Source organism: Ursus arctos, unplaced genomic scaffold (genome assembly GCF_023065955.2).
Source record: "Ursus arctos isolate Adak ecotype North America unplaced genomic scaffold, UrsArc2.0 scaffold_18, whole genome shotgun sequence".
In the NCBI taxonomy this organism is placed as follows: domain Eukaryota; kingdom Metazoa; phylum Chordata; class Mammalia; order Carnivora; family Ursidae; genus Ursus; species Ursus arctos.
This window is the reverse complement of record NW_026622852.1, coordinates 11,551,990-11,579,209: the sequence shown is the minus strand read 5'-3', so window position 1 is coordinate 11,579,209 and position 27,220 is coordinate 11,551,990. Positions and strand designations below refer to the sequence as shown.

Sequence of the window (27,220 nt, the reverse complement as noted above, 5' to 3'; positions counted from 1 at the left end):
GTTTGTCTGTAAATCAACTCAAGTGCATACTTTTCCTCCAGTACTGATCATTTAAATAATTTACCAAAAAAGATGGCTCCTTTCAAAACTGAAATAAAACACTTGACTTTGTAAAGTGTAATACTTTGCTAGGGCTTCCATAAGAAAATACCACAGAGTGGGTAGTTTAAACCCCAACAATCTCATTTTAACCTAATTAACTCTTTGAAGACCTCATCTCCAAATAGAGTCACATTCTGAGATAACGGGAATTAGGACTTTGACATAATAAAATTGGGTGAGGGGGGACTCAATTCATGCCACGACAGTGTGAAATGTTAATACATTATTAAAAAAATAATTTTGTATGTTTTATTTCTACTATGTAAACAAATATTGTTTTCATGTTGTTGCTATCTTTTAAACCTATTTTGAAAGAGTTTTACAATACATGCTTTTAAAATCAGGAAACTCAACTAAAAGAAGTTAAATCGTGACTCATACAACTGCATTAGGTTAATATAAAAAAAAAGTGACAAATTAGTTATGGTCCAATGCAAATAATTCCTCTTGGCTTTTCAGGACTTAAAATGGATTTCTGGATCCACTATTGTAGTAGCCATTTATGGCAGTTGGAATGAAATAATGGATTTCTTTAGGGTTTCTACCCTAAGAAATTAGTAGGTAGTAGTATACAATTATATAGCCATAAAGAGAAAAATTACAGAAACCCCAGCAAACAAAAATGTTGCTCTGAAACAAAGAAGATAAGCTAGTGCAAACTGACATTCCAGCTGATAATGCATGTTTTAATTACTCATTTTACCCTTAAGATAAATGAATGTGAGCATTTCTTGTTCTGTATGTTATTGTGTTAACCTGATATATGTTATTCAGTAATGAGATGACAGCCTTTATTACCTGACGTATGGTGAGTGTTAGAACTGGAAGGGACCACATCTTCTGTTGTAAGTCACTAGATTTCCTCTAAGTCAAGTCACAGATGCAAGAAATATAAGTAGCCACATTATTATTTTTGTTTATATATTTGTGTATTTCCAGCTTTATCTAAGTATCCAGTGTAGCAAATGACAACCAGGTTTAAGGATAAACCTTAAAGAATATTTTCTTTTTAACAACAACAAGTGCTAAAATGCAACCAAGCCAACTTAATAGATCTTGATAAGAATGTTTTTATATATAAAAATATGAATTAAGTATAAAATTATAAAGATAAATGTTAAGATTTTTAAAGAACATTTTATTGTTAATTATAGGCATGTTGTAAAGTGACTGCAGGGTTCGTATGAGTGGTTCTATTAAAACAGGGAGAGCAATCCTAAATTATATGGGCATAAATTTCTATCTAAAATGAGATGAGTTATGTATATTTTTAAGTTTAAAATTAAATTATAAACATATTACCATTTTAATTCACTGAAGCTAAAACTATGCTCAGTTTTAATAGTTCAAATATTGCAAATCTATATGCTTTTTGAAGTATAACAGAGTCTCATCATGTCCCATTTTAAAGTTAAACTGCTAAGTTATAACTAATAAGCACATATAGTATAAATTTTTATAATTTCCATTGTCATTCTCTTCATTTCATCTTTGAAGATATTTTTAATCTATGTCAACAGAAGCACAAGTGTTTCCACATTTATTTCACTAACATTGATTTTTTTTAACCCATTTTGGCAAGTGAATGATTTTGAATTATGAATTTAAATTAAGGATTCACACAAGGTTTAAGTTCATGAGCCCTCGTTTTAAAATATAATCCTTTATGTTAAAATTCAGATTTAACTTCCTCAGCTCAATATCTTTAAAGATTAGACTACCTTCTGCAATGTCTGCTCCGACATTTCTTTCCCATTCTTCTCTGGAGTACTCTTCTTGACCCCGTCATCTTCACCGTATCTACAGAGTTGTTCTGGGAGAGAATAAATAATATATTATGGTACCTCATATACTGCTGAAACACCGTCCTGTCATTTTAAGGAAAAGGGTTCTAAGTTTCTCAATTATGAATAATCCAGTCTATTTTATTGTCAAGTATATGGCTGGGAACTAAATGGTGACCTTTTCCAAGATTTTCAATCACATAATTACATACCTTTGTAGTGTCGTCTTTTTTTTCCCCCAGTGTAAGACTTTCAAAGGTACAACAGATCTTCAGGTTAACAATGCTATACTTTTATTCCTATTTTCATTCTTTTGTAGACTATTCCCCCTTTGCCTTAAAAGCAGAATTCGCTGCCTTCTTATCTATAGTCACTACTAGTTTTGTTCTCTGGATCTTGTTCCCTGCCAGGAGGATCAGAGGGATTGCTGAACAAAGCAAACACTTACTGAATTAGGGTGGATTGAAACTGTAACAGCCCCTACCACCACCTTTTTTTCAGGTAAAAGATCATGCACTGGGCAGAATAAACCATAAAAATCACATTTCCAGAAAAACTGTCACTTTATATAACACACAGAAACCCAGATAACAGGTGAAATTGTTTCTACAGATAATTCCTATACTGACCATGTCTGTGACTACCAAAACCTTTTCAACTGAGCAAAAATGTACAAGCAACGTGTCAAAATTAAAGGGAAAAAAAATCATAAAATTTCAGTTAATACTATTAAAATTTAAATACATTAAAACATAAATAAATGTTCTCCAATCAAATAAATTATTGTGACAAATTTAATATTTTCTTACTGAATTATTTTTAGGATACAACATTTCTTAAAGAATCAAAAGAAGGGCAAAAAAGAATACATAAAGCTAAAAGGATATGTATCTGTATTAGACTGAGGTGATTTTGCTTTAAAGTATGCTTGGCTGCTGTAGGTCAGTGTAAAACTTTGATTTATCAACAAAGGAAAAAGAAAACAATATTATTCTCTGTAGATTAGAAATCCTCTTGGTATAAACAGTGACTAACAAGTTTGTTAGAGTGAATTAGGCATTTCTTTTGTCTTTGAAACATGACATATCCAATTAAAACTTCTGTACTCATGAAATAAATAGAACACTATCCTAAGGATAATAAAAGCTAGAATAGGTAGAATTTGCCACCTGGGGAATATGTACCTTTACCTTGATAATAATCTATTGGTTCCCAAGTTTCTTTTTCTAGTCCCCTAACACCATGGTGCTGAATTCATTTACAACACTCTTTCAGCAGTATAGAAATAATATGCAAATACAATTCAGCTGTTCAAGTCATTTAAATATCTGCTATAGTTCTAAGTGAAATATTTATTCTTAAAAATAAGAAGAAAATATTTCTAATCAAAGAGCACAGAATGCTAAAAATAGCAAAATAATTCCAATAAAACAAATGCCGAAGACTGATTTAAAAATGAATTTGATTGCTGCCTTGTGTTCCTGGGTGTGTGCAAAGTCCACTGGTGGACGGGTTGACCATGTTCACCTGTGCTTTTCTGTTGAAAACTTTAGCTTCTCACCTTCACAGTTTTATAAAGAATATTCAAGGAGCTAGGCCCAAGTGATAGAGGGGAACAAGGAACCCACTCTGTCCCTTGATTCTCCTCCCATTAAGGATCTCAGGATTTGAGAAATGAACCTAGAGGTCCTAGTCAGAAATATGCGGTTCTATTTTTGTCCTATGTTGGATGTGTGAGCACATGTTCCCCTTGCTGGAGATTTATTTCTAATGTTTTGGTTTTAAATGCCTTCCTTTTATTTTTATTATAAAAATTCATTCTGACTTATATTCTTTCCCAGGGGGTTCTTCCCTCTCCACTTTTTAACTTTTAACACTGCTTATTTATAATTGTTCACACTTATCCTTCCTTCTATGTTTTTCTTTTCTCTTAATTCTCTTAGATCATATGAACAAATTAAATTCTTCCGCAACTTTTTCCCCTCCTGGTAGATTCTTTTAGCTATTTTCTCAAGTTATTTTAAAAAATCTATTATTATGAGGGGTTGCAGGATACGCCACCCGAAAATATGCCGCTTTGGTGTACTAATGATTTTGAGCAGTAGGTACCTGAAAAACAGCAAATGCTTTTGGTTTATACTTTGATATCACACTATGGTCAATTATTAGTCATTCTCTTCTACCGTCATGGGTGGAGTATAGATCCCCACTCCACTGATGTTGAGCTTGGCCATATGAGTTGCTTTGACCAAAGGAATGTGGCTATAGATAAGAATGTGCCTGTTATAAACCTAGAACTTGGGTATTTCTCCTCTTCCTGTGGAAATTTCCAGTATCTGCTTTGGAAAGAATATGTCCAGATAGTCACTGGCTCCTTCACCCTGGGCCTGAGATATTGAGCCCAATATTCTCCAGACAAACAACAGAACTGCAGCCTGAAGCACATTGGCTCCAGCTGAGCTGCAGAAACCATCAACAAAAAAATAACGTATATTATTGCAAGTCATTGAAATTTCATGGTTGTTTATACGGTAGCAAAAGCTGTCAGGTACAGAAGTTGATAACGAGAAGTGAATGCTGCTATGATAAAAACCTAAATTATGTGGCACTGATTTAACGACTGGGTGGTGGGTGCCAAAGAATGTTCCAGGAGCTGAGAAAATGGTGACCCATGTTATGTAGTGGCAAACACTTGGCAAACTGCCATCTGACAAACCATGGAAGACAAAAAGTGTAGCTCGTAAATTTGTAACAATGAGTGAGGAAGTTCCATTGTAGAATGAATTGGTTGTTATGGCTCTATTTGACTAGGTTCTAGAGGAAAGAACTGAGCTCAGAAAGGAGCAGCCACAGGCATATAGAAGTACATGTGTTCCAGTACTTTCAGGGTTGGAAATGATAGTGTTTCTCACCATATCAAAGGAGCAACCACTGACACACTGGCAGGACAAGCCAAATCCAAGATATTCACATTAAGACATGGCCTCTGGGTGTGACTGTCATGCCTGTTTCTGACAATCTCTGAAAGTAATATGTGATACTTAGTAGATACTTGCAGCTGGAAAAAAGGACTTCTAGAAAATTTACGGGTGAGGGCCTAACAAGTCTGAAATACGCCCACAACCCTCCACAGAAACTCATACAAATAAGACATATGAATTGTTGCTAGCTGTATTTAATAAAATGACTTATTTTAGCCAAAGAATGTGGACAGAAGTTACAATGTGCCAGTTTTAAATCTAGGCTTTAGAGGCTCTGTTTATACTTGTCCCTTGGTAGCCAAGAAATAGACACGTGCAACAGAAGTAAACTCTACTTGCAGGCTGAGAAAAGAGCTGGACCAGATGACACACAGCAAGGAGAACTGCTTCAGCCAATCCACACACCCACATACAAAAAGAAAAAAAAAATGCTTGCTGTTGTTTGTAAATGAGTTTTCACATGTTTGTTTCATTCTTTTATTAACAAACAAGCCTTCATCTTTCAATGAAGAATACCATAAACTGTTTTTATGAACATACTCGTGAGTTTGTGGTAAAGATTGAGGATTCCTGCTCCAAACCTAATCCTATCATTGATTTTTCAGGCCTGATCATAGGTATTACATGCTTTATCTGGCATGCCCCGTAAGGGAAAGCTGCCCTCCCCAGCCAGACCTGGTACACGGCCAATGGACTGTGGTCCTGGAAGGGAGTTATAGTCAAGGGCTCAGGTTCCCCCTGGCCAACCACATTCTTATGCATATCTGTGTTCCTAGCTTGGGTGTCTCCACTAGGCTTCCATGTGAAACCTCCTGATTGGTGGCCTTCTTCAAGTGCCTTATTGGTGGCTCACGTGGAGGTAAACTTAAAGACATTTTTCTTCCATCTGACTCAGGACACAGTACTTTTCCTCTCCCAGCCTTCCCCATCTTTCTCCCCCAAGACCCAGGTCATAACAATGCAAGAGACTTTAGCTCAGGGCTCCTTTGGCTGTAAGACGACATCTCTGTCTATGCTGATCCATGGGATCCTCAACTGGTGTGCCATTCCAGGCGGAAGACAGAACAGAGGGAGTTGTCACTTTCTCCACTTCAGCCTCTTGCTTATATAGTAAGTGATTACAGGCTTGACTGTTAACTTTCATTTTGGCTTATTATCTTAAATCAGCTACATAGACACCTGGCAGCTCACCTCTCTCCAGCTCAGTTGAACTCCTAACAGAGATATAATGGGATTGTAGGAGACTCACTACACTATGAATTGCAATTTTCAGTAAAGAGGAATTTAGTGTGGTAGGGGGTTAAGGTTCTCATGTGGGAAGTTAGAAGAGACAGAACTGATTTGAGAGGAAAGGTAATGAGTTTGTTCTAAGAACATGCATAACTTTGGAAATCATTGTAAAAATAGCCAGGGGAAAATAGGTGGCAAGAAATAAAAAAATACATCTGGTACATGGAAAAAAGCTACTATTCATATAGATTTGGGATTTTAATCCAGGGAAAACATGTTCAATGACAATAAAAGTAAGTACCAGGGCACCAAATTTACCTGTCCATGTGCAACAACTAAAACTAGAGAAAATAGATGAAAAAATGGTTGTCAGACGCTGGGCATAAGACGATGGAAGGTAGTCATCCCTGAGAGAGGGCAAACAAATGAAGTGAACTCAATCATTGTTCCCGCGTACTGCATAGAGAGCTTCCAGGCCACAGCACAAAAATGAGGGACTTAATGGAGTCTGGTGATCTTCTTAAATTTCAGTGATAGACCCCAGAGTCCAGGGAGGCCAAGGAAGCTCAAGTTTGCAGGGTAAAGTGCTAGAGAAACTTCTCAGAGACAGGGAGAGCTCTGACGATCTACAGAAGGTCCCCCCTCAAGTCTTCGGCTAAGTACTGAACAGCACACAAATGTATATAAACAACCCAAAAAAAGAACCACCTAAAAGGATTAGAGGAAATAATCTTCAAAATTCACATAGGCCCAAGAATAGTTCCTTTTCCCAATAGCAGAGAACAGGAAAAAGAAAAAAAGACTTGTTATGTATCTTTGAAAAAAGATAAGAATGACAGGAGAATTATCATTGGAAGCATTTTAAGTCAGAGAGAGTGGAGCAATTTTTTTTAAGTATCAAAAGAAAAAAAACCTGCCAATACAGAATTCTATACTTGGTGAAAGTATCTTTCAAAAATGAAGACAAAATAAAGATTGCTTTTACAGGTATATAAAACCTGAAAGAATTCATCACCAGCAGATGTGTACTATATAACTATTAAAGGGAGTCCTTTAGGAAAATAGAAAAGGACATCAAATGTAAATCTGGATCTACAAGAAGGAATGAAGAGCAGCATAAATGATTCTTGGTAAAGATAAGAACCACTACGTTGGTTACATGCAAAGCCAAATATCATTTTAAATCCCTGGGATCACCCCTTCCCGAACAGGAAACACTCTCTTGTAGGTGGAGTGAAATGAACATTTAACAAAATACAGATTTAAAATCCAGTCTGGAAGAAAACACAATCAAAGAAAGAAAAGAACTTGCCATAAACCTGAATTTAAAAACATATGAGCTCAGAAAATCAATAATAAGATATACAAAGGAAAAAAGTGGGAATTTAAGAGTTGAAGCAATACATTAAGAACCAGAAAACATCACTGTAGATTTAATAATAATATTAGAAAGAACAAAGGAAAGAATATATATAGATAGCTCAAAACTGAATTATTGATGAAGGTAAAGTCTTTAGACAAACTGAATGCAGAAGAAAAAGACAAAGATTAAAGAATTAGAAGAAAACAGATAGGAAACCCAGACAAAAAGTAACCAAACATAAAGAATTATCCTCGAATTAGAGTATAAAAAGATGGAATATGCAAAAATACATTTCCTTGTAATACAGGAAGATCTTAATTGACAAGTAATAAATCACATGGATAACCCAAAAATATGATTTAGAACAAAGTATATCAAGACAAATTCTTTTAAAATTTTGGAACATCAAGTTGAAGAAACTAAAAATTTACATAGCAAAAGCAAGTCACATCCAAAGAAAGGAGTGAGGTACAGAAGGGAAGGAAAACCAGACACCTCTCTATAATATATCTCGACAACAACCTTCCATTCTAAAAATGAGTAATATCTAGAAAGGTCTGAGGGGGAAAAAAGTGTGAAATGATAAAATTATACCTAGCCAATTTATTCATTGACTATAACGACTGTTGAAACATATTTTCAAACATCTAAGTTCTTACACGTATGGCTCTTTTGATTCCTTCTTGAAAAAAAAAAGCAGTTTCAGTTCTATCTGGCTAATCAAAAAATAAATCAAAATAAGAACTCATGAATAGAAAGGCTGTGGCTTTAAAAACTGTGATGAGTACTGAGTCCATTGTATATAAAAATAAAACTTTAAAACTGAGGAAATCATTGTTGCAATATATTAAGTTACAGACTCTGATAAAATTAAAAGGTCATTTAATGAACAAGACTCAAGATGTGAGGGAAACAAAATAAAATGTTTTTATAAAAACAACTGTTATTTTCATCTTGCATGGCAAGGAATTAATTTTTAATATGCCCTGAATCTGAAATATATACTTTTAAAAATACAAAGTAATTCTGTCTTCAGTGTTTTTAGAACCTTTCTTTTTAACCTTCGAGGGAAGTTTTAGAAATTAATATTTATTGAAGTAATGAGACATTTACCTAAAGTTCAACAGTTCTTTCATGTTTACACCTGTTTCTTTTTATTTGGTTGGTGCCAAACAAAATCATATGTAAATATCTTTTTTAAAAATAGCATACACTATGGTTTTCTTTTTCCACAATTTATCTAACTAGGCTTCTAAGTATTGAGGTGTTTGATTTGATAATTATTTAAGATCGAAATTTTGATTTTTTTTTTAAAGATTTTATTTTATTTATTTTGACAGAGATAGAGACAGCCAGTGAGAGAGGGAACACAAGCAGGGGGAGTGGGAGAGGAAGAAGCAGGCTCACATCAGAGGAGCCTGACGTGGGGCTCGATCCCAGCACTCCGGGATCACGCCCTGAGCCGAAGGCAGACGCTTAACCGCTGTGCCACCCAGGCGCCCCTGAAATTTTGATTTTTAAGTGTGTGTGAATTAGGATGCTTTTCTTTGTCTTTTTTTATTCTTTCTTATTTCTTGAATATATGTAAGTATGTGTAATTTTTCCGGGAACAATAAAGTTATTATTCTTGAAAAGTAAGCCAAGGATAAAATCTTAGAGAACCCCAATAGTTAAGTAATAAATGGAAGGAAGTTCCAGTGGAAGAAACAGAAGAGAGGCAAGCACAGTTAAAACAAAGGGAAATCAATGTTTCAGAAGCCAATGAAGGAGTAAGCTTGAAATATAGTATAAATCAGTGGTGTAGGGATGCCTGGGTGGCTCAGTCAGCTAAGCATCTGCTTTTGGCTCAGGTCATGATCCCGGAGTCCTAGGATCGAGTCCCGCATTGGGTTCCTTGCTCAGCGGGGAGCCTGCTTCTCCCTCTGCCTGCCACTCCCCCTGCATATGCTTGCATTCTCTCTCTCTCTGACAAATAAATAAAATCTTTAAAAATAAATAAATTAATAAATCAGTGGTGTAAAATAGTTGATTTCAAACATTGGCTCTGACAAGTCACCAGTGACTTAACTAAGAGCGATCGGAACAACAGTAATTGGGACAATGGGCAGATGAGTGGTATACAAAAACTTATTAAGTATAAATTATTAAGTTATTTATTAATTATAAATTGTCAATACCTAAAAAGTACAGTGGTAACAATGAAGCTATCAAATTAATTTTTTTCTAATGAGGTATTTCAGTATGGACTGAAGTCTTATAGAAAATACAGTTATCTTGGTTTTAACAAAGGAATAACCCTTCAGTTGGAACTGATACATTCCTTTTACTAAACAGTTTAGGCTAGTGATCAGGAAGGTGGTGGACTTGCAGATCTCCAGTTTCCTTCTAACTCTATGCTTTTGATTCCAGGACAAGAGATGAGAACTAAATGAGTTCCAGAAAAATGTAATATCAAACAAAAATATAAATGAATTATTAATATCTAATACAATAACTCTATAGAATTTATAGAACTCTGAACACACATAACTAGTAAAACCTTATTGATGAATCGAAAAACAAACATCTTTTTTCCTTATCAAATATCTCTTTAGAATTTTTAATGAATTATAAAGCTGACTTTCAGGCATCCTATTTGATTTCCTCATGTAAGGTAAAAATGTTAATGACATATCAATAAGTAAAGCAGTAGACAGAAGGGGAACAAGGATAAGATTTGTACAAGGAATTGAAAATAAAACATCAAGAACTAGATTATTTTAAAATGCCTGCAATAAATAGTCTCACAAAAAAATGTACCTTCTCTTTTCTCTGCCATACACGTATTCAATTCTTGTATTGTTGCCTTATCAACAGATATACGTACTTTAAGTTTATCCAATTCTTCTTGAAGATTCATCCTATGAAAATTAACATAATAAGTGATTATTTAAAACATGTAAGTTAAGGAATAATGTAGCAAACAGATGAAAGTATTAAAGATATTTAACAAAATATGAATTAGTAGTAAAATAAAAGAAAAATATACCACTATTAACAAATTCTAACAACTAAAATTGAATTTTAATGAGAATCTGGGAAGTAAAATGTCTTAAGTGATTTTAAAATTTATCTAAGTGAATATGTTAAATACTTAAAACATAGATTATATGATAAAAAGAAATAATGTACTGAGTTACCCAACCACTTTTTTTTCTAAGATTTTATTTTTAAGTAATCTCTACATCCACCGTGGGGCTCGAACTTATAGCCCCAAGATCAAAGTCACATGCTATATTAACTGTCGGCCAGGCAGGCACCCCAACCCAACACTTCTTAACACACAGATATCCTATGGAAAAATCATGATAAAATGGTTAATATACTGAAAGCCAAAAGAGTACATTCTAGATGCCAAGAAGAGACAAAGAACCCCTACTAGTAAAATGGAATTGAACTACCACGATGAGAGACTGGATCAAATACCACCTATGGAGACCTCAGACCTTCAGACCTGAATGGGGATGGAAGTTTAAGCCCAAGGCCCTCTATGGCTGAGAGACAAAATGGGGCTAACGGTAGCAAGATAGGAGACAAAAATTTGCTGAGTGTGACAAAAATATCACAGTTTATCTGGCTGTAGTTTCATTAAAAAGAGGCAAGCCTATATTAACTGGTTTCAAAAATCAAGCCATATACATTTGCAGAGATCTTAAGAATTGACAGTAATGTAAAAACTGGTTCATGGCCAGTGTCCATTGGAGAGTTCAGGCAGACACAATCATCCATTACAGACAGGCTTCCAGAACTGAGAGAATGGACTGGAGAAAGAGCACCACAGAAAATAAAACTCAAAAGAAGTTAAATTTGCAGATAAGAATAATTGTATGAATAAGTTCAAAGCCACGAATGACACTCTACATATCACCCCACCAAAATGAGAGAATGCACAGTAGGGAAATAAAAATAATAGAACAATTCAAAATGAGTTTTTATATAATTAGAGTTTTAAAAATGTTGAAAAAAAGGAAAAAAAGGGGCCAAAACATATATTTTTAAAAACATAATAATTGAAAGCTCAATGAATGTGTTAAATAGCACACAGACAAAGCTAATGAAAACTAGTAAAATTAGAGACAACATAAAGAAACAAAAGGAAGGAAAACAGTAACAATATATAAAGAATGTTTGAATGAGAAGCCCAAAAGGCATCTCAGAAATTATTCAAGGAGAGGGGTGCCTGGGTTGATTTCTGCTCAGGTCATGATCTCAGGGTCATGAGATCGAGCCCTGTGTAGGGGTCCGCACTGAGCGTGGAGCCTGCTTGGGATCCTCTCCCTGCCCCGCCTCTGCTCCTCCCTCCACTCATGTGCTCTCTCTATCGCAAATAAATTAAAAAAAAAAAAAAGTTTTATATATATATATATATATATATATATATATATATATATATATAAAACTGAGAGCTGATGAAAAATGTGAATAAATAGATTAATAGATTAAGAGAGTATCACAAACTGCAAACAGAATAAATAAAACTATATTCACAGTTAGAAACAGGGAAACCGCAGGACAGCACAGAAAAAGAGACAATCTTAAAATCAACCATATTGAGAAGAGATGTTACTTAACAACTAAAGAGCTTTGGAGAAATAGAAGACTTCTCACAGCAACAAGAAAAGTCGGAAGAAAAATAAGTAATATCTTCAACATTCAAAGACTTAGTATTCATAGATCTTAGGTGAAAGAACTATTAAAGAATATATTTTAGGTAAAAAAAAAAAACCCTCAAAATCAATATATGAAATAAAATAGGCAGTGATGAAGAAAGACATCTGTAAACATATACATGGAAGTAAACGAACATTTATCGTGTAAAGTCAATAAAACAATATTCAAATGAAGGTAGAGACACAACACGGTAGAACTGAAATTCTGAACAATAAAGTAATATAAGATCAAGAACAGGATCAGAGTTACAGTATTTTAAGAACCCTGTATTGTTGGAGAATTGAAGGGGTTGATGAACCTTAGTTTGTCAAATAAATGATGCAGAATTTCAAGAAAAAGCATTTAAGGAATGGAAAACATATAAAATTTACAAATCAGAAAAGGTTAAAAAAAGAAATGAACAAAATGTATGCAGTCTAAGGCAAGAGAAGGATTTTTTAAAGGAGCATAAAAAATAAAATATACACTAAGAAAAAATAATATTAAAGATGGCTATTACATAATGATCAAAGGAATGCATTACCAAGAAGATACAGCAACTCTAAACTGATATGTATTCAACAATATAAGAACTATATTTCTATTTTATTTTATAAAAAATTTATTCAATTATAACATTTATGTATTAAGAAATACATTTTTTATATTTATACTTTATATAAATATTGAAAAACAAGTAGTTTCTGCTTTTCCTCACTCATTTCTTGAAAAATTGATGTTTACAGTTTGATGTGTATACTTATATTTTTAATATAAATATAAACACACATACATAAGGATCTAAAATATTAGGATTCTATGACTATATCCACAGGTTCTCAGGTAGGTTCCAGACTGATGGGAGGAGCACACACACACACCCATGCACACAGCAACTAAGTTTGGATGAGGTTCCTGCCTAGTTTAGCTAAGGACATGGAACATTCTGAAATAGGATGGCCCCAACAAAGAAAAAAACAGATGTAGCTCATCTCGACTTAGTTTTCCTCGGCTTTCAGATCACTAACATAGCAGAACACAGGGCTACAATTGTTGGAAATGTTATTTCTTGCTTATTTAGAGGTATTTTATACTTATAGCTTGTTTTTTGTTTTGTTTGTTTTGTTTTGTCTGGAAAGAGCTTACACAGTCCCTACGTTTAATAAGTATATATAAATATGAGGGACCAACGGTTCTTGAGTCAAACTAAGCACCAACAAACCCCATCATACTGGATGTTTGGCGGAAGGCTGTCGGAGTCAGCACCTCTGAGCAGGACGAACATTGGATATTTACTGACTCTGGTTTATGGCCCACCTGTTCTGATGTTCCTGACACTCTGAAGGACCACAATTCAAAATCTACTTCTTACTGGACAAATTATATGAAATGACTATATTCAGATGCTGGACGACAGGCAGCAGAGAACTGTGATCCCTGAGAGAAAGCAAATTAACAAAGAGGGCCCTAATGATAGCCTAGATTTCTGCCAGGAGCCAGTCTCCATACTATGATGCAGGGAGACAGGTTCCAAAAAAAACATGATGGCCTTGTTGAGATGAAGAGAAAGACACTGGAGTTTGGGAAGGCTGAAATGATAGAATTTGTGACACACAGTTCCCAGAGGAGGGAGCTACAAAAAGAAATAGCTACAGAAATCTGCATAAGAATCCTTTTGAGGGGTGCCTGGGTAGTGCAGTCCTTAAGCGTCTGCCTTCGGCTCAGGGCGTGATCCCGGCGTTGTGGGATCGAGCCCCACATCAGGCTCCTCTGCTGGAAGCCTGCTTCTCCCTCTCCCACTCCCCCTGATTGTGTTCCTTCTCTCGCTGGCTGTCTCTCTCTTCAAATAAATAAGTAAAATCTTAAAAAAAAAAAAAAAAGAATCCTTTTGAGTCTATAGCTAAATACTTTGCTGCATACAAGTAGGATCAAATTCAACAAGGCAGGCAGAGAACCAGTGGAGCTCTTAAAGGAACTATTCCCAGAGTTTACACAGGATTGGGAGACCTTTAATTCTGACCAGCTTGAGAGGAGAATCTCTGTTGATCACCAGGAACATTCAACAAAGAATCCAAAAGAGTCATCTAATGAATAGGGATAAACAAGTCTCTGGTAAAGGATACTTGAAACCTGTGCTAACAGTGTTTTTAAAAATCTGAAAATGTTTAAACAGATTTTAAACACACCTGTCTCAGCAATCAATACAGAAAGTGAATGGAAAACAGGACACAGAATATTTGAAAAGACTATGAAAAAACTTTTATAGACATTTATAAAACATTCCACCCAATAACAGTTTTCAAGTGTCATGGAGTTTTCACTAAGATAAAACCATATGCCGGACCATAAAGCAATTCTCAGCAAAATTAAAAAGATCTAAATCATGGAAAGTATCTTCAGTGGCTATGATATAATTAAATTAGAAATCAATACCAGAAAGATGTCTGAGAAATCCCTCAACTTAAAACTTCTAAACCTTTTCCTCCAGATAAAGATTTCAAGAGGAATTTAAAAAGTTTGAATTATAAAAAAATTAAAGTACCAAATTTCAAAATATGAGGAGCTAACAAACTGCTTACGTGGCTTTCTACCCCACTATATGCATATATTAGAAAGAAAAAAAAAAAGATCTACAACGAAACTCCCAATTACAAAAACTAGAAGAAGACGACAAATTGAGTGTAGAGCACTTTTCTCCTATGTGCATCGGCCATTTGGATGTGCTCTTTTACATCTATTCAAGTGTTCTGCTCATTTTTTTATTGGGTTGACTGTCCTTTACTTAATCATTCATAGGAATTCTCCAGATATTCAGGCGGACATATATACTGCAAATATCTTTTTTCACTCTGAATGTTGCCTTTTAAGTCATTTAATGATATCTTTTGATAAACAGTGGCTCTTGGTTTTAACATAACCTGGTTTATCAATTTTTAGTTTATATTTAATCTGTTTTAAGAAACCTTTGCCTACTACACAGACAAATAGATGTTTTCCTGTTTTCATCTAAAAGCTCTATGACTTAACATGGGGCTCCTGATGGCTCAGGCAGATAAGCATCCAACTCTCCATTTTGGCTCAGGTCATAATCTCAGGGTTGTGAATCATGCCCCACATCGGGTTCTGCAATGGGTGTGAAGCTTAAGATTCTCTCTCTCTCTCTCCCTCTGTTCCTTCCCCCTCCTCTCTCTTTCCCTCCCCCCACCAAAATAAAAAATAAGATAAATAAAAGCTCCATTACTTAACCCTTCACAATTAGACCTGCATTCATCTAGAATTGATTTCTGTGTATGGTTTGAGAATATGGTGTATTCCACTAATTAAAATAGTTTTCTTTTAAATTGAAGTTCTTGGAACTTTTAGTTATACAGTTGTATCATCTGCTATTTGGGTTGTTTCCATTTTTCATAATTATAGACAATGCTATAGTGAACATATGTGCCCATATGTAATATCTCTTTAGTGTTTTCAACTAGAAGTGGCTTTACTAGGTTTTTGAGTACATACTTCAGAAACAGAAAGAATATTTCAAATGTAACAAAAGTATGGAGAGTAATATAACCAACATTAATGTGCCAAACATTTGGGTTTAAAAACATTAATATTATGCCATACTTAATTCAAAGCTTTTATTTTTGTGAAAAAATAAAATATTCTGTAAATAATATTATCTCCTATAATAGTCCACCTTTCTTCCCTCCCCAGAAATAACCAGTTCCTTTAATTTGGTGTGTATATTTCTGTTTTGTGTTTTAATACTATATATGTATCTGTTTAGTTACAGATAACTATGATAACTATAGATAACTATAGATAACATATATATGGATACATATGTATGTATGTACACACACATATATCTACAAAAATATAGTACAATATATGGTTTAAAATTTTATATTTTAGAGAATATATACTCTGACATATATGATATACTATTATTCAATTTCCTTCTTTTAACTCAACTTTTGCTTTTGAGGCCCTTCCATTTTGATAAATATAGATCCAATTTATTCATGTTAAATGTAATACAGTATCACATTATATTAATATATTACAATGCACTTTTATCAGCTATTAATAGGCATTTAGACTACTTCTAATTCTTCACTATTACAAAAATACTGCAATACCTTATTCATGTATGCTAGTTCACTTTATTTAAAAAAGTCCCAAAAATCTATTTCAGAGTGAAATTTTTGTCTTAGGGTTCCCCCCCCCAAATTGTAGCATTATTAATGATGGAATTGTACTGGGAAACAATCACAACAAAAGGATAATCTTTTGAACTGAATAGTTTACTAAGTGAAACATTCCTTTGAAACATAACATGGAAAAGATTGTCAAATATGTCAGTATGGAAGCCCTTGGATTTATATATAGACATCTCAGCAGTGATTTGTACCAGTTCCGGTCCATTTCACATGAAGTTATTAGTGTGTGTGTGTGTGTGTGTGTGTGTGTGTGTTTAGTACCTGCATCTTAGAACTAACGAGCCATATTTTAGCCAAGCATCTTGGAAATAGATTTGCTAACACTAAGATTATGAAGGAAAAGTTACGTTTGGTCAATGGGTGAACACTTACCCTTAGCTTTAAAGGAAGGTGATTAACACTTTAGCTTCTGAATACAGAAAGTCTATTCAAACTATGGTTTTTGGTAAAATTTCTTTTTGGTCCTTGGTGCCTTAATTTCTTCTCCCTGATTTTCAGGAAAAGACAGAGGTACAGGTATAACTGGTATTGAAGACCTTGATGGCAGACGTCTTGTTTAGACCATTTTAACCAGTGATTGAGTTGTTTGGGAAGTAGTAGGCTTGATTGAGAGTTCTTGGCATGGATTTAAAATGGAGATTTTGGGATTCCTAAAGTTATGTGAAGTTGCAATCAACTGTTTGGTGGTGAGTGAACTTTTTAGAAATGGTGGTCTAGAATTCCATCTATATTTATACGCTGGCATTGCTCTAATTCCATTTTGAAGCATTTTGTTCAAGCTTGCAAGATCCAGAATTGCTTTCTCTTTTTTCATGACTTCCATCTATACAAGCCGTCTTAAGACTCAAAGAGTCCAAAAGTTTTGGCTGTCTCACTTTGGTTAGTTTTGGAGGAAGAGGGTCGTTCAGTAGCTGCTGGAGTACAGAAGGTAGTTTGTAGTCCAGGCCTCTCTTTTTGTACAGTCATATGTTGCAATCTTAACATTTCTAGTAAACGAGTTATCAAATGTTCAGTAGAGCTTTCTGGAGGTTCCACTGTTGCTTTCCAATTCTCAGATTTTGAGAGGGCCAATTTGTGCAAGTCCAGAGTATTGAAGGGTGAAGGGAAAAAATCAGGATATGGACAATTGGTTCCTCTGTGAAAGATTCCTCAACATTTTCTATTGTTTCTGGCTTTAACTATAGTCCATCCTTCTAAAATAGCTGAACAAACTATCATTTGCTTTTCCATTTTCTGATAAATCACTTTCATCTGTTAGGTTTTCTTCCACACAGCGGTTTGTTTATTTCAAATTCCAATTTGTAGCAGATCAAGTTTCACCACTATTATTTTTTTTACACTTGAACATAAATTCATATAAGGCTCATTTCTGTCTTTAAAAAAGTCTCTATTAGCACAGGGCCAGCAGACTTATTTCACCTAGCAGACTACTCTCTAGCTCCATTCACATCATTGCAAATGGCAAGATTTCATTCTTTTTTATGGCTGAAATATTCCAGTGTGTGTGTGTGTGTGTGTGTGTGTGTGTACCCCACCTTCTTTATCAATTCATCTATTGATGGACACCTGTGTTGCTTCCATATCTGGGCTATTTTAAATAATGCTGCAATAAACATAGGGGTGCATGTATCCCTTTGAATTAGTGTTCTGATATTTCTTGGAAAAGTACCCAGTAGTGGGATTAATGCATCACAAGGTAATTCTATTTTTAAATTTTGAGGAACCTCCATACCATTTCCACAGTAGCTGCACCAGTTTGGATTCCCACTAACAGTGCACGAGGGTTCCTTTTTCTCCACATTATTACCAAAACTTGTTGTTTCTTGTGTTTGGATTTTAGCCATTCTGACAGGTGTGAGGTGGTATCTCATTGTACTATTGATTTGCATTTCCCTGATGATGAGTGATGCTGAGCATCTTCTCACAGGTCTGTTACCCATCTGGATGTCTTCTTTGGAGAAATGTCTGTTCATATCCTCTGCTCAGTTTTTAACTGGGTTGTATTTTGGGTATTCAATTTTATCAGTTCTTTATGTATTTCAGATACCATCAGATAGGTCATTTGCAAGTATCTTCTCCCATTCAGTAAGTTGCCTTTTAGTTGTGTTGATTGTTTCCTTTGCTGTGCAGAAGCTTTTTATGTTGATGTAGTCTCAGTAGTATTTTTGCTTTTGTTTCCTTTGCCTCAGGAGACATACCTAGAAAAATGTTGCTATGGCCTATGTCAGAGAAATTACTGCTTGTGCTCTTTTCTAGGATTTTTTTGGTTTCAGGTCTCACATTTAGGTCCTTAATCCATTTTGAGTTTATTTTTGTGTATGGTGTGAGAAATTGGTCCAGTTTCATTCTTTTGCATGTAGCTCTCCAGTTTTCCCAACACAATTTATTGAAGAGATGGTCATTTTCCCATTGAATATTCATTCCAGCTTTGTTGAAGATTAACTGACCATATAACTATGGTTTATTTCTGGGTTTTTCTATTCTGTTCCATTGATCTATGTGTCTATTCTTTTTTTTTTTTTTAAGTAATCTCTATGCCCAACACAAGGGTCAAACTTAAGACCCCAAGATCAAAAGTCACATGATCTACTGACTGAGCCAGCCAGCAGGTACCCCAATCTATGTGCCTATTTTTGTGCCAGTACCATACTGTTTTGATTACTCCAGCTTTGTAATAACTTCAAGTCTGGGATTGTGATACTTCCAGTTTTGTTTTTTAAAGAAAAGATGTTTTAAAATAGACTTTAGTATAAATATACTTACATAAAGTAATTTTTCTATCTTTCTTCAGAAAAAAATCAAATGATCATTCAGTAAACACTTAAGATATACTAGGTAATTCTTTAAGTAAACACTATGTAATTCTTTAAGTAATTTAAAAAATTTTATATATATTGAACCTAAAATGTCTGAAAACACATTAAGGCAGCAATTAAATTAAAAATACTATATCGGGGCGCCTGGGTGGCACAGCGGTTAAGCGTCTGCCTTCGGCTCAGGGCGTGATCCCGGCGTTATGGGATTGAGCCCCACATCAGGCTCCTCCTCTATGAGCCTGCTTCTTCCTCTCCCACTCCCCCTGCTTGTGTTCCCTCTCTCGCTGGCTGTCTCTATCTCTGTCGAATAAATAAATAAAATCTTTAATAAAAAAAAATAAAAATACTATATGAATGATGCTATGACCTGAGTGTTTGTGTTCCCCTAAAATTCATGTTGAAATCCTAACCTCCAAAGACGGTGACAGTAGGAATTTGGACCTATGGGATGTTCTTAGGTCACGTGGATGAAATCCTCATGAATGGGATCAGTGCCCTTAAAAAAGAGACCCCATAGAGCTCTGTGGCCCCTTCTGTCATATGAGGACAAGACAAGACATCTGCAACACAAAAGAAGGCCCTCACCAGACCATGCTGGCACCCTGATCTCAGATGTTCAGCCTCCAGCACTGTGAGAATAAATTTCTGTTGCTTATAGGCTACCCTGTCTGTGGTATTTTGTTACAGGAGCCTGAACAGACTAAGACAGATGACCTCAAAAAACAAATACCATATGTATATGGTCTCAAGTATATGAAAACAATTTATTGACATCGAAAGTTAATCTCAAGAGTTAGAAAATAAAACTCCAAAATATACTTGCCATTTACTTCAGTGAATTATCTCCCGATAGTTACAAAATATTTTTTCTTAACTAATAGTCTTGTTAACTGTACAGTAAAATAAAATGAAAATACAAGAAAAATATAATCACTGAAAGGTGATTATAACTATCAGTGGATGAATGGGTGAACAAAATGTGGTATATACATACAACAGAGTATTATTCAGCCTTAAAAGGAAAGAAATTGTGACACATGCTACAACATGCAAAAACTTGGAAGACATGACAAATGCAATAAACCCCAGACACAAAAGGAAAAATACTGTATGATTCCATTTTTACAGGATGCCAAGAATCGGCAAATTCACAGGGCAAAAGGATAAAAAGACAAGAGCTGAGAGAAGGGGGAATGGGGAGCTATTATTTAACGGGGACACAGTTTCATCTTGAGAATAGAAAAAGTTCTAAATACGGATGGTAGTGATGGTAGGACAACAATGTGAGCATATTTAATGGTACTAAACTCTATGACTAAAAATGGTTACAAAGGTAAATTTCATGTTATGTAAATTTTACCACAATAAAAAGTATATCTCCCCCCAAAAGGTTGATAACACCACAAACAAAAGTATAAACTATTTCTATATTTTAGCCAGATGGGAGGGAAGGAAAGACAAAGAAGAAAAACGGAAAGAATCAGGGAAAATGGAAACATGGGAAAGCATAGCAGAGCTTTATCTTCAATCAAAGACTGTAATTATATATTTGTGTGTTTATTGATTATTATTTGTGTACTCCAATAAGCTGAAGGCCTCTGAGGCTGGAGCATGTGTGTTCTGCTCAATATTTTACTTTCAGTGTCCAGTATATTTACTGAAATCACGAGTGAAAGCACAATACAAAGGGTCACACAGATTCAGTGCTATGTAACTAATATTATAAAACCCTATAGTTTAAAAGCCTCTTTTCCCCACATATTATTTACTAGCTATAATAGTTTACTTGCTTCCAGGTCCTGGTATTTTAACAGAATCATGAGTGCATTCTAAAAGCCTATCTAGAGGCCTCAGGTTCCATCACACCTGAAACATTCTTGAGATAGAAAAGAAGAGGATGAGGGACCCTAGGCTATGGGGCTCTAATTCAGCAATGAATTAGGTTTCATGCTGATCTTGTTCTGAAACTTCTCACTCTTACTTATGAAGACTTAATAGGTAGATGAGTTTATTTCTTATGTCTCCAATATCAGTGGCTGAATTTCTTGTCTCTGATTTTCAGTTTTAAAGTACGTGAGATTCAAAACCCATTACCATATAGCCTTGAAATCCATTGCCTTTCAACAGACACTGATAACATGTACAACCTTTGATTATGCTAATATCCCAGAACTCATATTCTCATTTGCACTTGGCTTATGATAGCCTGTAGTGTTTCATGTTGGATTGGTTTCTCAAGGACTGATACATTTAAATTCTTATCTTATTAATTCATCACATTATAACTCTTCCACATGATCATATAGCCTCTTCTTCAGAGCTATAAAAAAAAGTATGTGGGACAACTGGATATTCACATGTAAAAGAGGTAGGCTGTACCCCTACTTCACAACAAATTTTAAAAAATTAACTAAAAATGGACCAAAGATCTAAATAGGAGTTAAAACTACAAAACAGTTAGAAGAAAACATGGGGGTAAATCTTTATGACCTTGGATTTGGTGATGGCTATAAGGGCATAACACCAAAAGCATAAGGAAAAAAGAAAAATGAAAAAAATAGATAAATTGAACTTCATAAAATTAAAAACTTTTGTTCATCAAAGGGAACCATTAAGAAATAAAAAGATCACCTACAGAATGGGAGAAAATATTTGCAAATATCTAGTAACCACAATATGCAAAGAACTCATAACTCAAAATCAAAAAGAGAACCCAATTTTTTAAAACAGCAAAGACTTGAATATTTATCCAAAGAAACACAAATGGCAAATAAACATATGCAAAGATGCTCATTAGTCATTGAGAAAACACAAATCAATACCACAATGAAATACCACTTCATATATTTAATAATTTAAAAATATTTTTTAAAAGTAATAATTTTTTTTTTAAAAAGAAAAAAAATACTGAGTGTTAATAAGGATGTGGGGCAAGTGGAATCTTTGTAGATTGCCGGTGAGAATATAGAATGATGTAGCCACTATAAACACAGTTTGGCAGTTCCTCACAAAGTTAAACATAGGCTTACCATATGACCCAGCAATTTTGCTCACAGGTATATATCCCAAAGAATTGAAAACAAGTATTCAAATAAATACTTGTACATAAATGTTCATAGTGGCACTATTCACAATAGCCTAAAAGTAGAAGCAACCCAAACGGTCGTCAATAAATGAACGAATAAATTGTATATACATACAGTGGGCTATTATTCAGCTGTAAAAAGGAATGACATATTGATACATACTACAATGTGAATGACTCTCAAAAACCTTATGCTAAGTGAAAGAAGCCAAATGCAAAAGGTCACATATTGTATGATTCTATTTATATAAAATATTCAGACTTGGTAAATTCATATGGATAGAAAGCAGATTAGTGATTGTGAGGAGCTAGAGGAAGGAGGAAATGGGGAGATTGGAAGTGACTGCTTACTGGGTATGGGGTCTCTTTTGGGGGTAATGAAAATGCTCTGGATTAGATAAAGGTCATGGCTACACAACATTGTAAATACACTAAATGTCACTAAATTGTATGCTTTAAAATAAAATAATGTGGAGCACCTAGGTGGTTCAGTCGGTTAAGCTTCTGACCTTTGGTTTTGGCTCCGGTCCTGATCTCAGGGTTGTGAGACTGAGTCCTGTGTTGGGCTCCACACTGGTCCCTCTCCCTCCCTCTCTGTCCTCCTCCCAACTCACACATGCACTCTCTCTCAAATGAAAAAATAAAATCTTAAAAAAAAAAAAAATAATAATAAAATATTCTCTCCTTCCTCTGCCCCTCCCCACTCACTCTCTCTTCCTGTCTCTCTTTAAAAAAAATAAAATAAAACTTATGTGTAATTCATACAATGCTGATGGTTATCCAAAAATACATTTGTTTGCAAAATATGTCTTGATTTAGCAGACATTTTCTAGAGAATTTTATTTCCAACTCATATTAGAGAAATTCAGTTACTAAAATCCTCATTTCTACATATGGAAAAATAATATTTGTGCTCAGGAAAACAGGGAGCCTTGATTTGCCATACAAAAAACCCCTGAACTTCCTACCATAGTATTTTGATTTTAGCTCCTTAAAAATTATTATTTGAATTTTATAAAATATTCTTTGAAATCATAGCCTGCATATATTTAACGTTTAACCCAAGAAAGAAGAAGGTATTCCTTCTTGGGCAATGCTACTGACCTATAGCTTGTCTACTTTTTATCATTAAAGAAAAATGATCAAAAGATCATTGAATCAAAGAAGACTTTAGTTATGATATACTGCATTAAAATTCCCTGCTTCTATAAAATAAACCTGAATTTTTAAATTATGAATTCTAAACCCCTATATTATTGACCCCAACTCTACCTTCACTGACAAATTCACCAACCAGGATTCTCAGCATGAAGTAGGAAAAGCATCAGTAATTCTTTGCAAATATTTTGTATTCTCATACTGATTTTCAGGTAAGGAACAAAAGTGAAACAGAAATGATAAGAAGGGGGCTAAGATGTTCAATTGTGCTATATAAATAATTTAGTTTTTATTTTGAGAGCAATGGAAAGTTGTTAAAGGTTTTTAAACAGGGGAGAGGTATGTTCATTTATGTATTTTTAAAAAAATCACTCTGTAGCAGAAGGGGGAAAATGGATTTGAGGGGATAAGAATGGATGTAGGGAGATTTTATGAGTTTATTCTACTTGAGCAAGAAAGATATGATGGTAGTTTGGACAAGGACATTGATAATAAGAATGGAAAGAAATAGATATATTTTAGAGATATTTGTGATATGGAATCATTAAGACTATTGTAAGGAGGTAAGGCAGAGGGATGAATCAGTTATAACCCTCTAGGTTTCTCGTTTGGGCAAATGGACAAATCATAATGCCATTTTCCCTGCGTTATGCCACTACTATTCCCTTATTTTTGCTCTTATCACACTGCTGCTCTTTTCCCTGCTAAGCTACATGAAGTCCTGATTAAAAAAAAAAAAAGGGGGGGGGTAGCATATTATTTCTTTGTGCTTACCTGTACCTAGCAGAGTGCTCAGATGCAGTATTTTTTATAGGCTATGCATTAGTATAAAAAGACCAAAAGTACCACCCACTGTAATGATTTATTTAGCCAGAGATACAGATAAACATGCAATGAATGTCAGCACACCTTCCCTTGACTTCGTGGGTTTCTAACAAGGACACGCTGGATTTGTAATATAAGAAAAGCTTAATGTGCTGTGGCACCAGAGTCTCTTTTTATAGTTTTATATATCACTGTTGAGAAATAATGTACACAAATATTTTTATACCTGTGTTTTTATTCAGGAAAATGTTAATTTATTCACTTAGGAGAATGTTAACCTGACTTTGTTGGTTTATATATCTAACTTAGTGATGGTAAGGCAACATCCTCAACTAAGTGGAAAAGCTGAGTGAGCCTGGCCTTTCTGAAAGCTTTCCTTGACTCTTACCATCTAGCAGCCCAAAGAATGGTTTTACCTCACCGGCACATGGCAGATGGCCCTAAAATAAATCTCATTAGAGTCTGAAATCGTTCTTCTTCAATACAACACTGTATATTCAGTCCCTAGCTTTATGCCTGGCTCTGAACTATATTGTTTAAATGGTGAATGAATGAAAAAATCTATGAATATTTGTTAGATAAATACTAAGTTGAACAAGCCAATTCATCAGTTCATAGATTGTGAAGTTCTTGGTCTTTTGTTAAAACATCACTGATAAAATAAGCAGATATGTAAGTATATCTGAATTACTATAGGAACTATATTCCATACAAATTTCTCAAGTCCTCACATTCTCACATCCTAAAGCAGCAACATAATCCTGAGCACACTCGATGGTAGAAACACCACAGTATAGGTTGGTGGCAGCATCATTTCCTTTAACATATTTTGTAACACAAATTTTTTGTATCATGTTCAGGGTTTTATATTTAATTAATGGGATGAATAGGTGGAAACATGGAACTAGAAGTTCTAACTTCTAGTTATTATTTAACACAATTTTTTAGTAGGATCTTAAAAAGTTAACTCAACATTAATGACTGGATTTGGAAGAACTAGTTTAAAGTAGTTTAGTAGGATCTTGAAAAGTTAACTCAACGTTAATGACTGGATTTGGAAGAACTACTTTAAAGTAGTTCAGAAGTACATCTTCTTTTATATATATCTTTTATATAGTCTAGCCTTTTTTAAAAATTTAAATTCAGTTAGCTAACATCATTAGTTTCCGATGTAGTGTTCAGTGATTCATCAGTTGCACATAACACCCAGTGCTCATCAGATCACGTGTCCTCCTTAATGCCCATCACCCAATTACCCATCCCTCCACCCACCTCCCCTTCAGCAACCCTCAGTTTGTTTCCCAGAATCAAGAGTCTCTCATACTTTGTTTCCCTCTCTGATTTCTTCCCATTCAGTTTTCCCTCCTTTCCCCTATGATCCTCTTTGCACTGTTTATATTCCATATATGAGTGAAACCATATGATAACTGTCTTTCCCTGATTGACTTATTTTACTTATCATAATTCCCTCCAGTTCCATCCACGTCGATGTAAATGGTGGGTATTCATCCGATCTGATGGCTGAGTAATACTCCATTGTATATATGAACCATATCTTTATCCATTCATTTGTTGATGGACATCGGAGCTCTGTCCATAGTTTGGCTATTGTGAACACTGCTGCTATGAACATTGGGGTGCAGGTGCCCCTTCTTTCACTACATCTGTATCTTTGAGGTAAATACCTAGTAGTGCAATTGCTAGGTCATAGGATAGCTCTATTTTTAACTTCTTGAGGAACCTCCACACTGTTTTCCAGAGTGCTGTACCAGCTTTTATATATTCTAGCCTTAAATAGTCAGGATTAAGTATTAAACAAGATGCCAGGGATGCCTGGGTGGTTCAGCCAGTTAACTGGTCAACTTGTGATTTCAGCTCAGGTCATGATCTCAGGGTCCTGGGTTCAAGCCCTGCATCGGGCTCCATGCTCATCATGGAGTCTGCTTGTACCTTTCCCTTTGCTCCTCCTCCTCTCTCTCAAATAAATAAATAAAACCTTTTTAAAACAATAAAAAAATAAAGCAGATGCCAATGTATGACACAAAAATAAGACCAGCTGGTCCATAGAAAAACAAGTTAGAACTTCTAGTTCCATGTTTCCACCTATTCATCCCATTATTTAAATATAAAACTCTGAACATGATACATAAAACAAGTGTAAGAAGACTCTGAAAGGCAGGGAGAAGAAGAAGGATACAAAAGGGACCATAGGAATACAAGAACAACCCACAGTGATAAATTCCCTGGCTTTCTTCTTTCCTCTTAAATATCTCAAAGTAGGTACTGGAGAAATCCACAACCCAGAAATGCCAATGGACACAAACAAACAAAAAAATCTCAAGGAAATTCTGCTCTCCCTAGCCAAAGAACTGAGAAATGGGCAAACTGGCAGGACAGAAATCTTAATTGACAATACCCACTCTACTCCAGCCATATACCACTGGGTAAAAGGAAAGAAAAAAAAAAAAAAAAGAAGCTGCCGCCTTGCTATCTCTGTCAATAAAGGTCAAATGTGAAGCCTGGTCTTCCACCCTCATCAAGTAGTAGTGAGGCACCCCTTCACACACCCTTTAATGCAGAGTCAGTGAGGGTCAAGTTAGGAGCTAAGACTTCTATCCCTTCATGGCACTAATGACCTGACCTTCTCCCTCACGCATGACGCCATCAGAGATCTGTTAAGATAAAAGATTTAAATAAGATCCAATGTCTCAAAACACAATACCCCCAATGTCCAAGAGACAACTGAAAATCAATTCTCATACCAAAAACAAAGAAAATCTCAACTTAAAGGAGAAATTGTAATTAAAAAATGCCACCACCCAGATAATAATGCACATGTCAGAATTACTTGAGAAGGATTTTATCTTACTTTTTTTTTAAGTAATCTGCCCAATGTGAGGCTCAAAATCACAACCCTGAGATCAAGAGTTGCATTTTATACCAACTGAGCCAGCCAGGCGCCCCTTAACAAAG

General features: G+C 34.8%; 1 protein-coding gene and 1 pseudogene across 11 annotated transcripts in view; both read right to left on the bottom strand.

The window, feature by feature from the left end:
* Positions 1 to 27,220, bottom strand: part of CNTLN (centlein) — a 495,968-nt gene that overhangs the window by 94,202 nt on the left and 374,546 nt on the right. For all 11 annotated transcript variants that reach the window (XR_008959874.1, XM_057313468.1, XM_057313469.1 and 8 more), the window contains 2 exons: positions 10,260 to 10,360; positions 1,824 to 1,915 (listed from right to left, as the gene is read on the bottom strand). Coding sequence is in view for 10 of the 11 variants with exons in the window: in XM_057313468.1 (XP_057169451.1) it covers positions 1,824 to 1,915; positions 10,260 to 10,360 (193 nt within the window). In the remaining variant the exon portion in view is untranslated. The remainder of the gene's footprint in view (positions 1 to 1,823; positions 1,916 to 10,259; positions 10,361 to 27,220) is intronic.
* LOC113260632 (protein FAM217A-like) lies at positions 16,287 to 25,101 on the bottom strand (annotated as a pseudogene).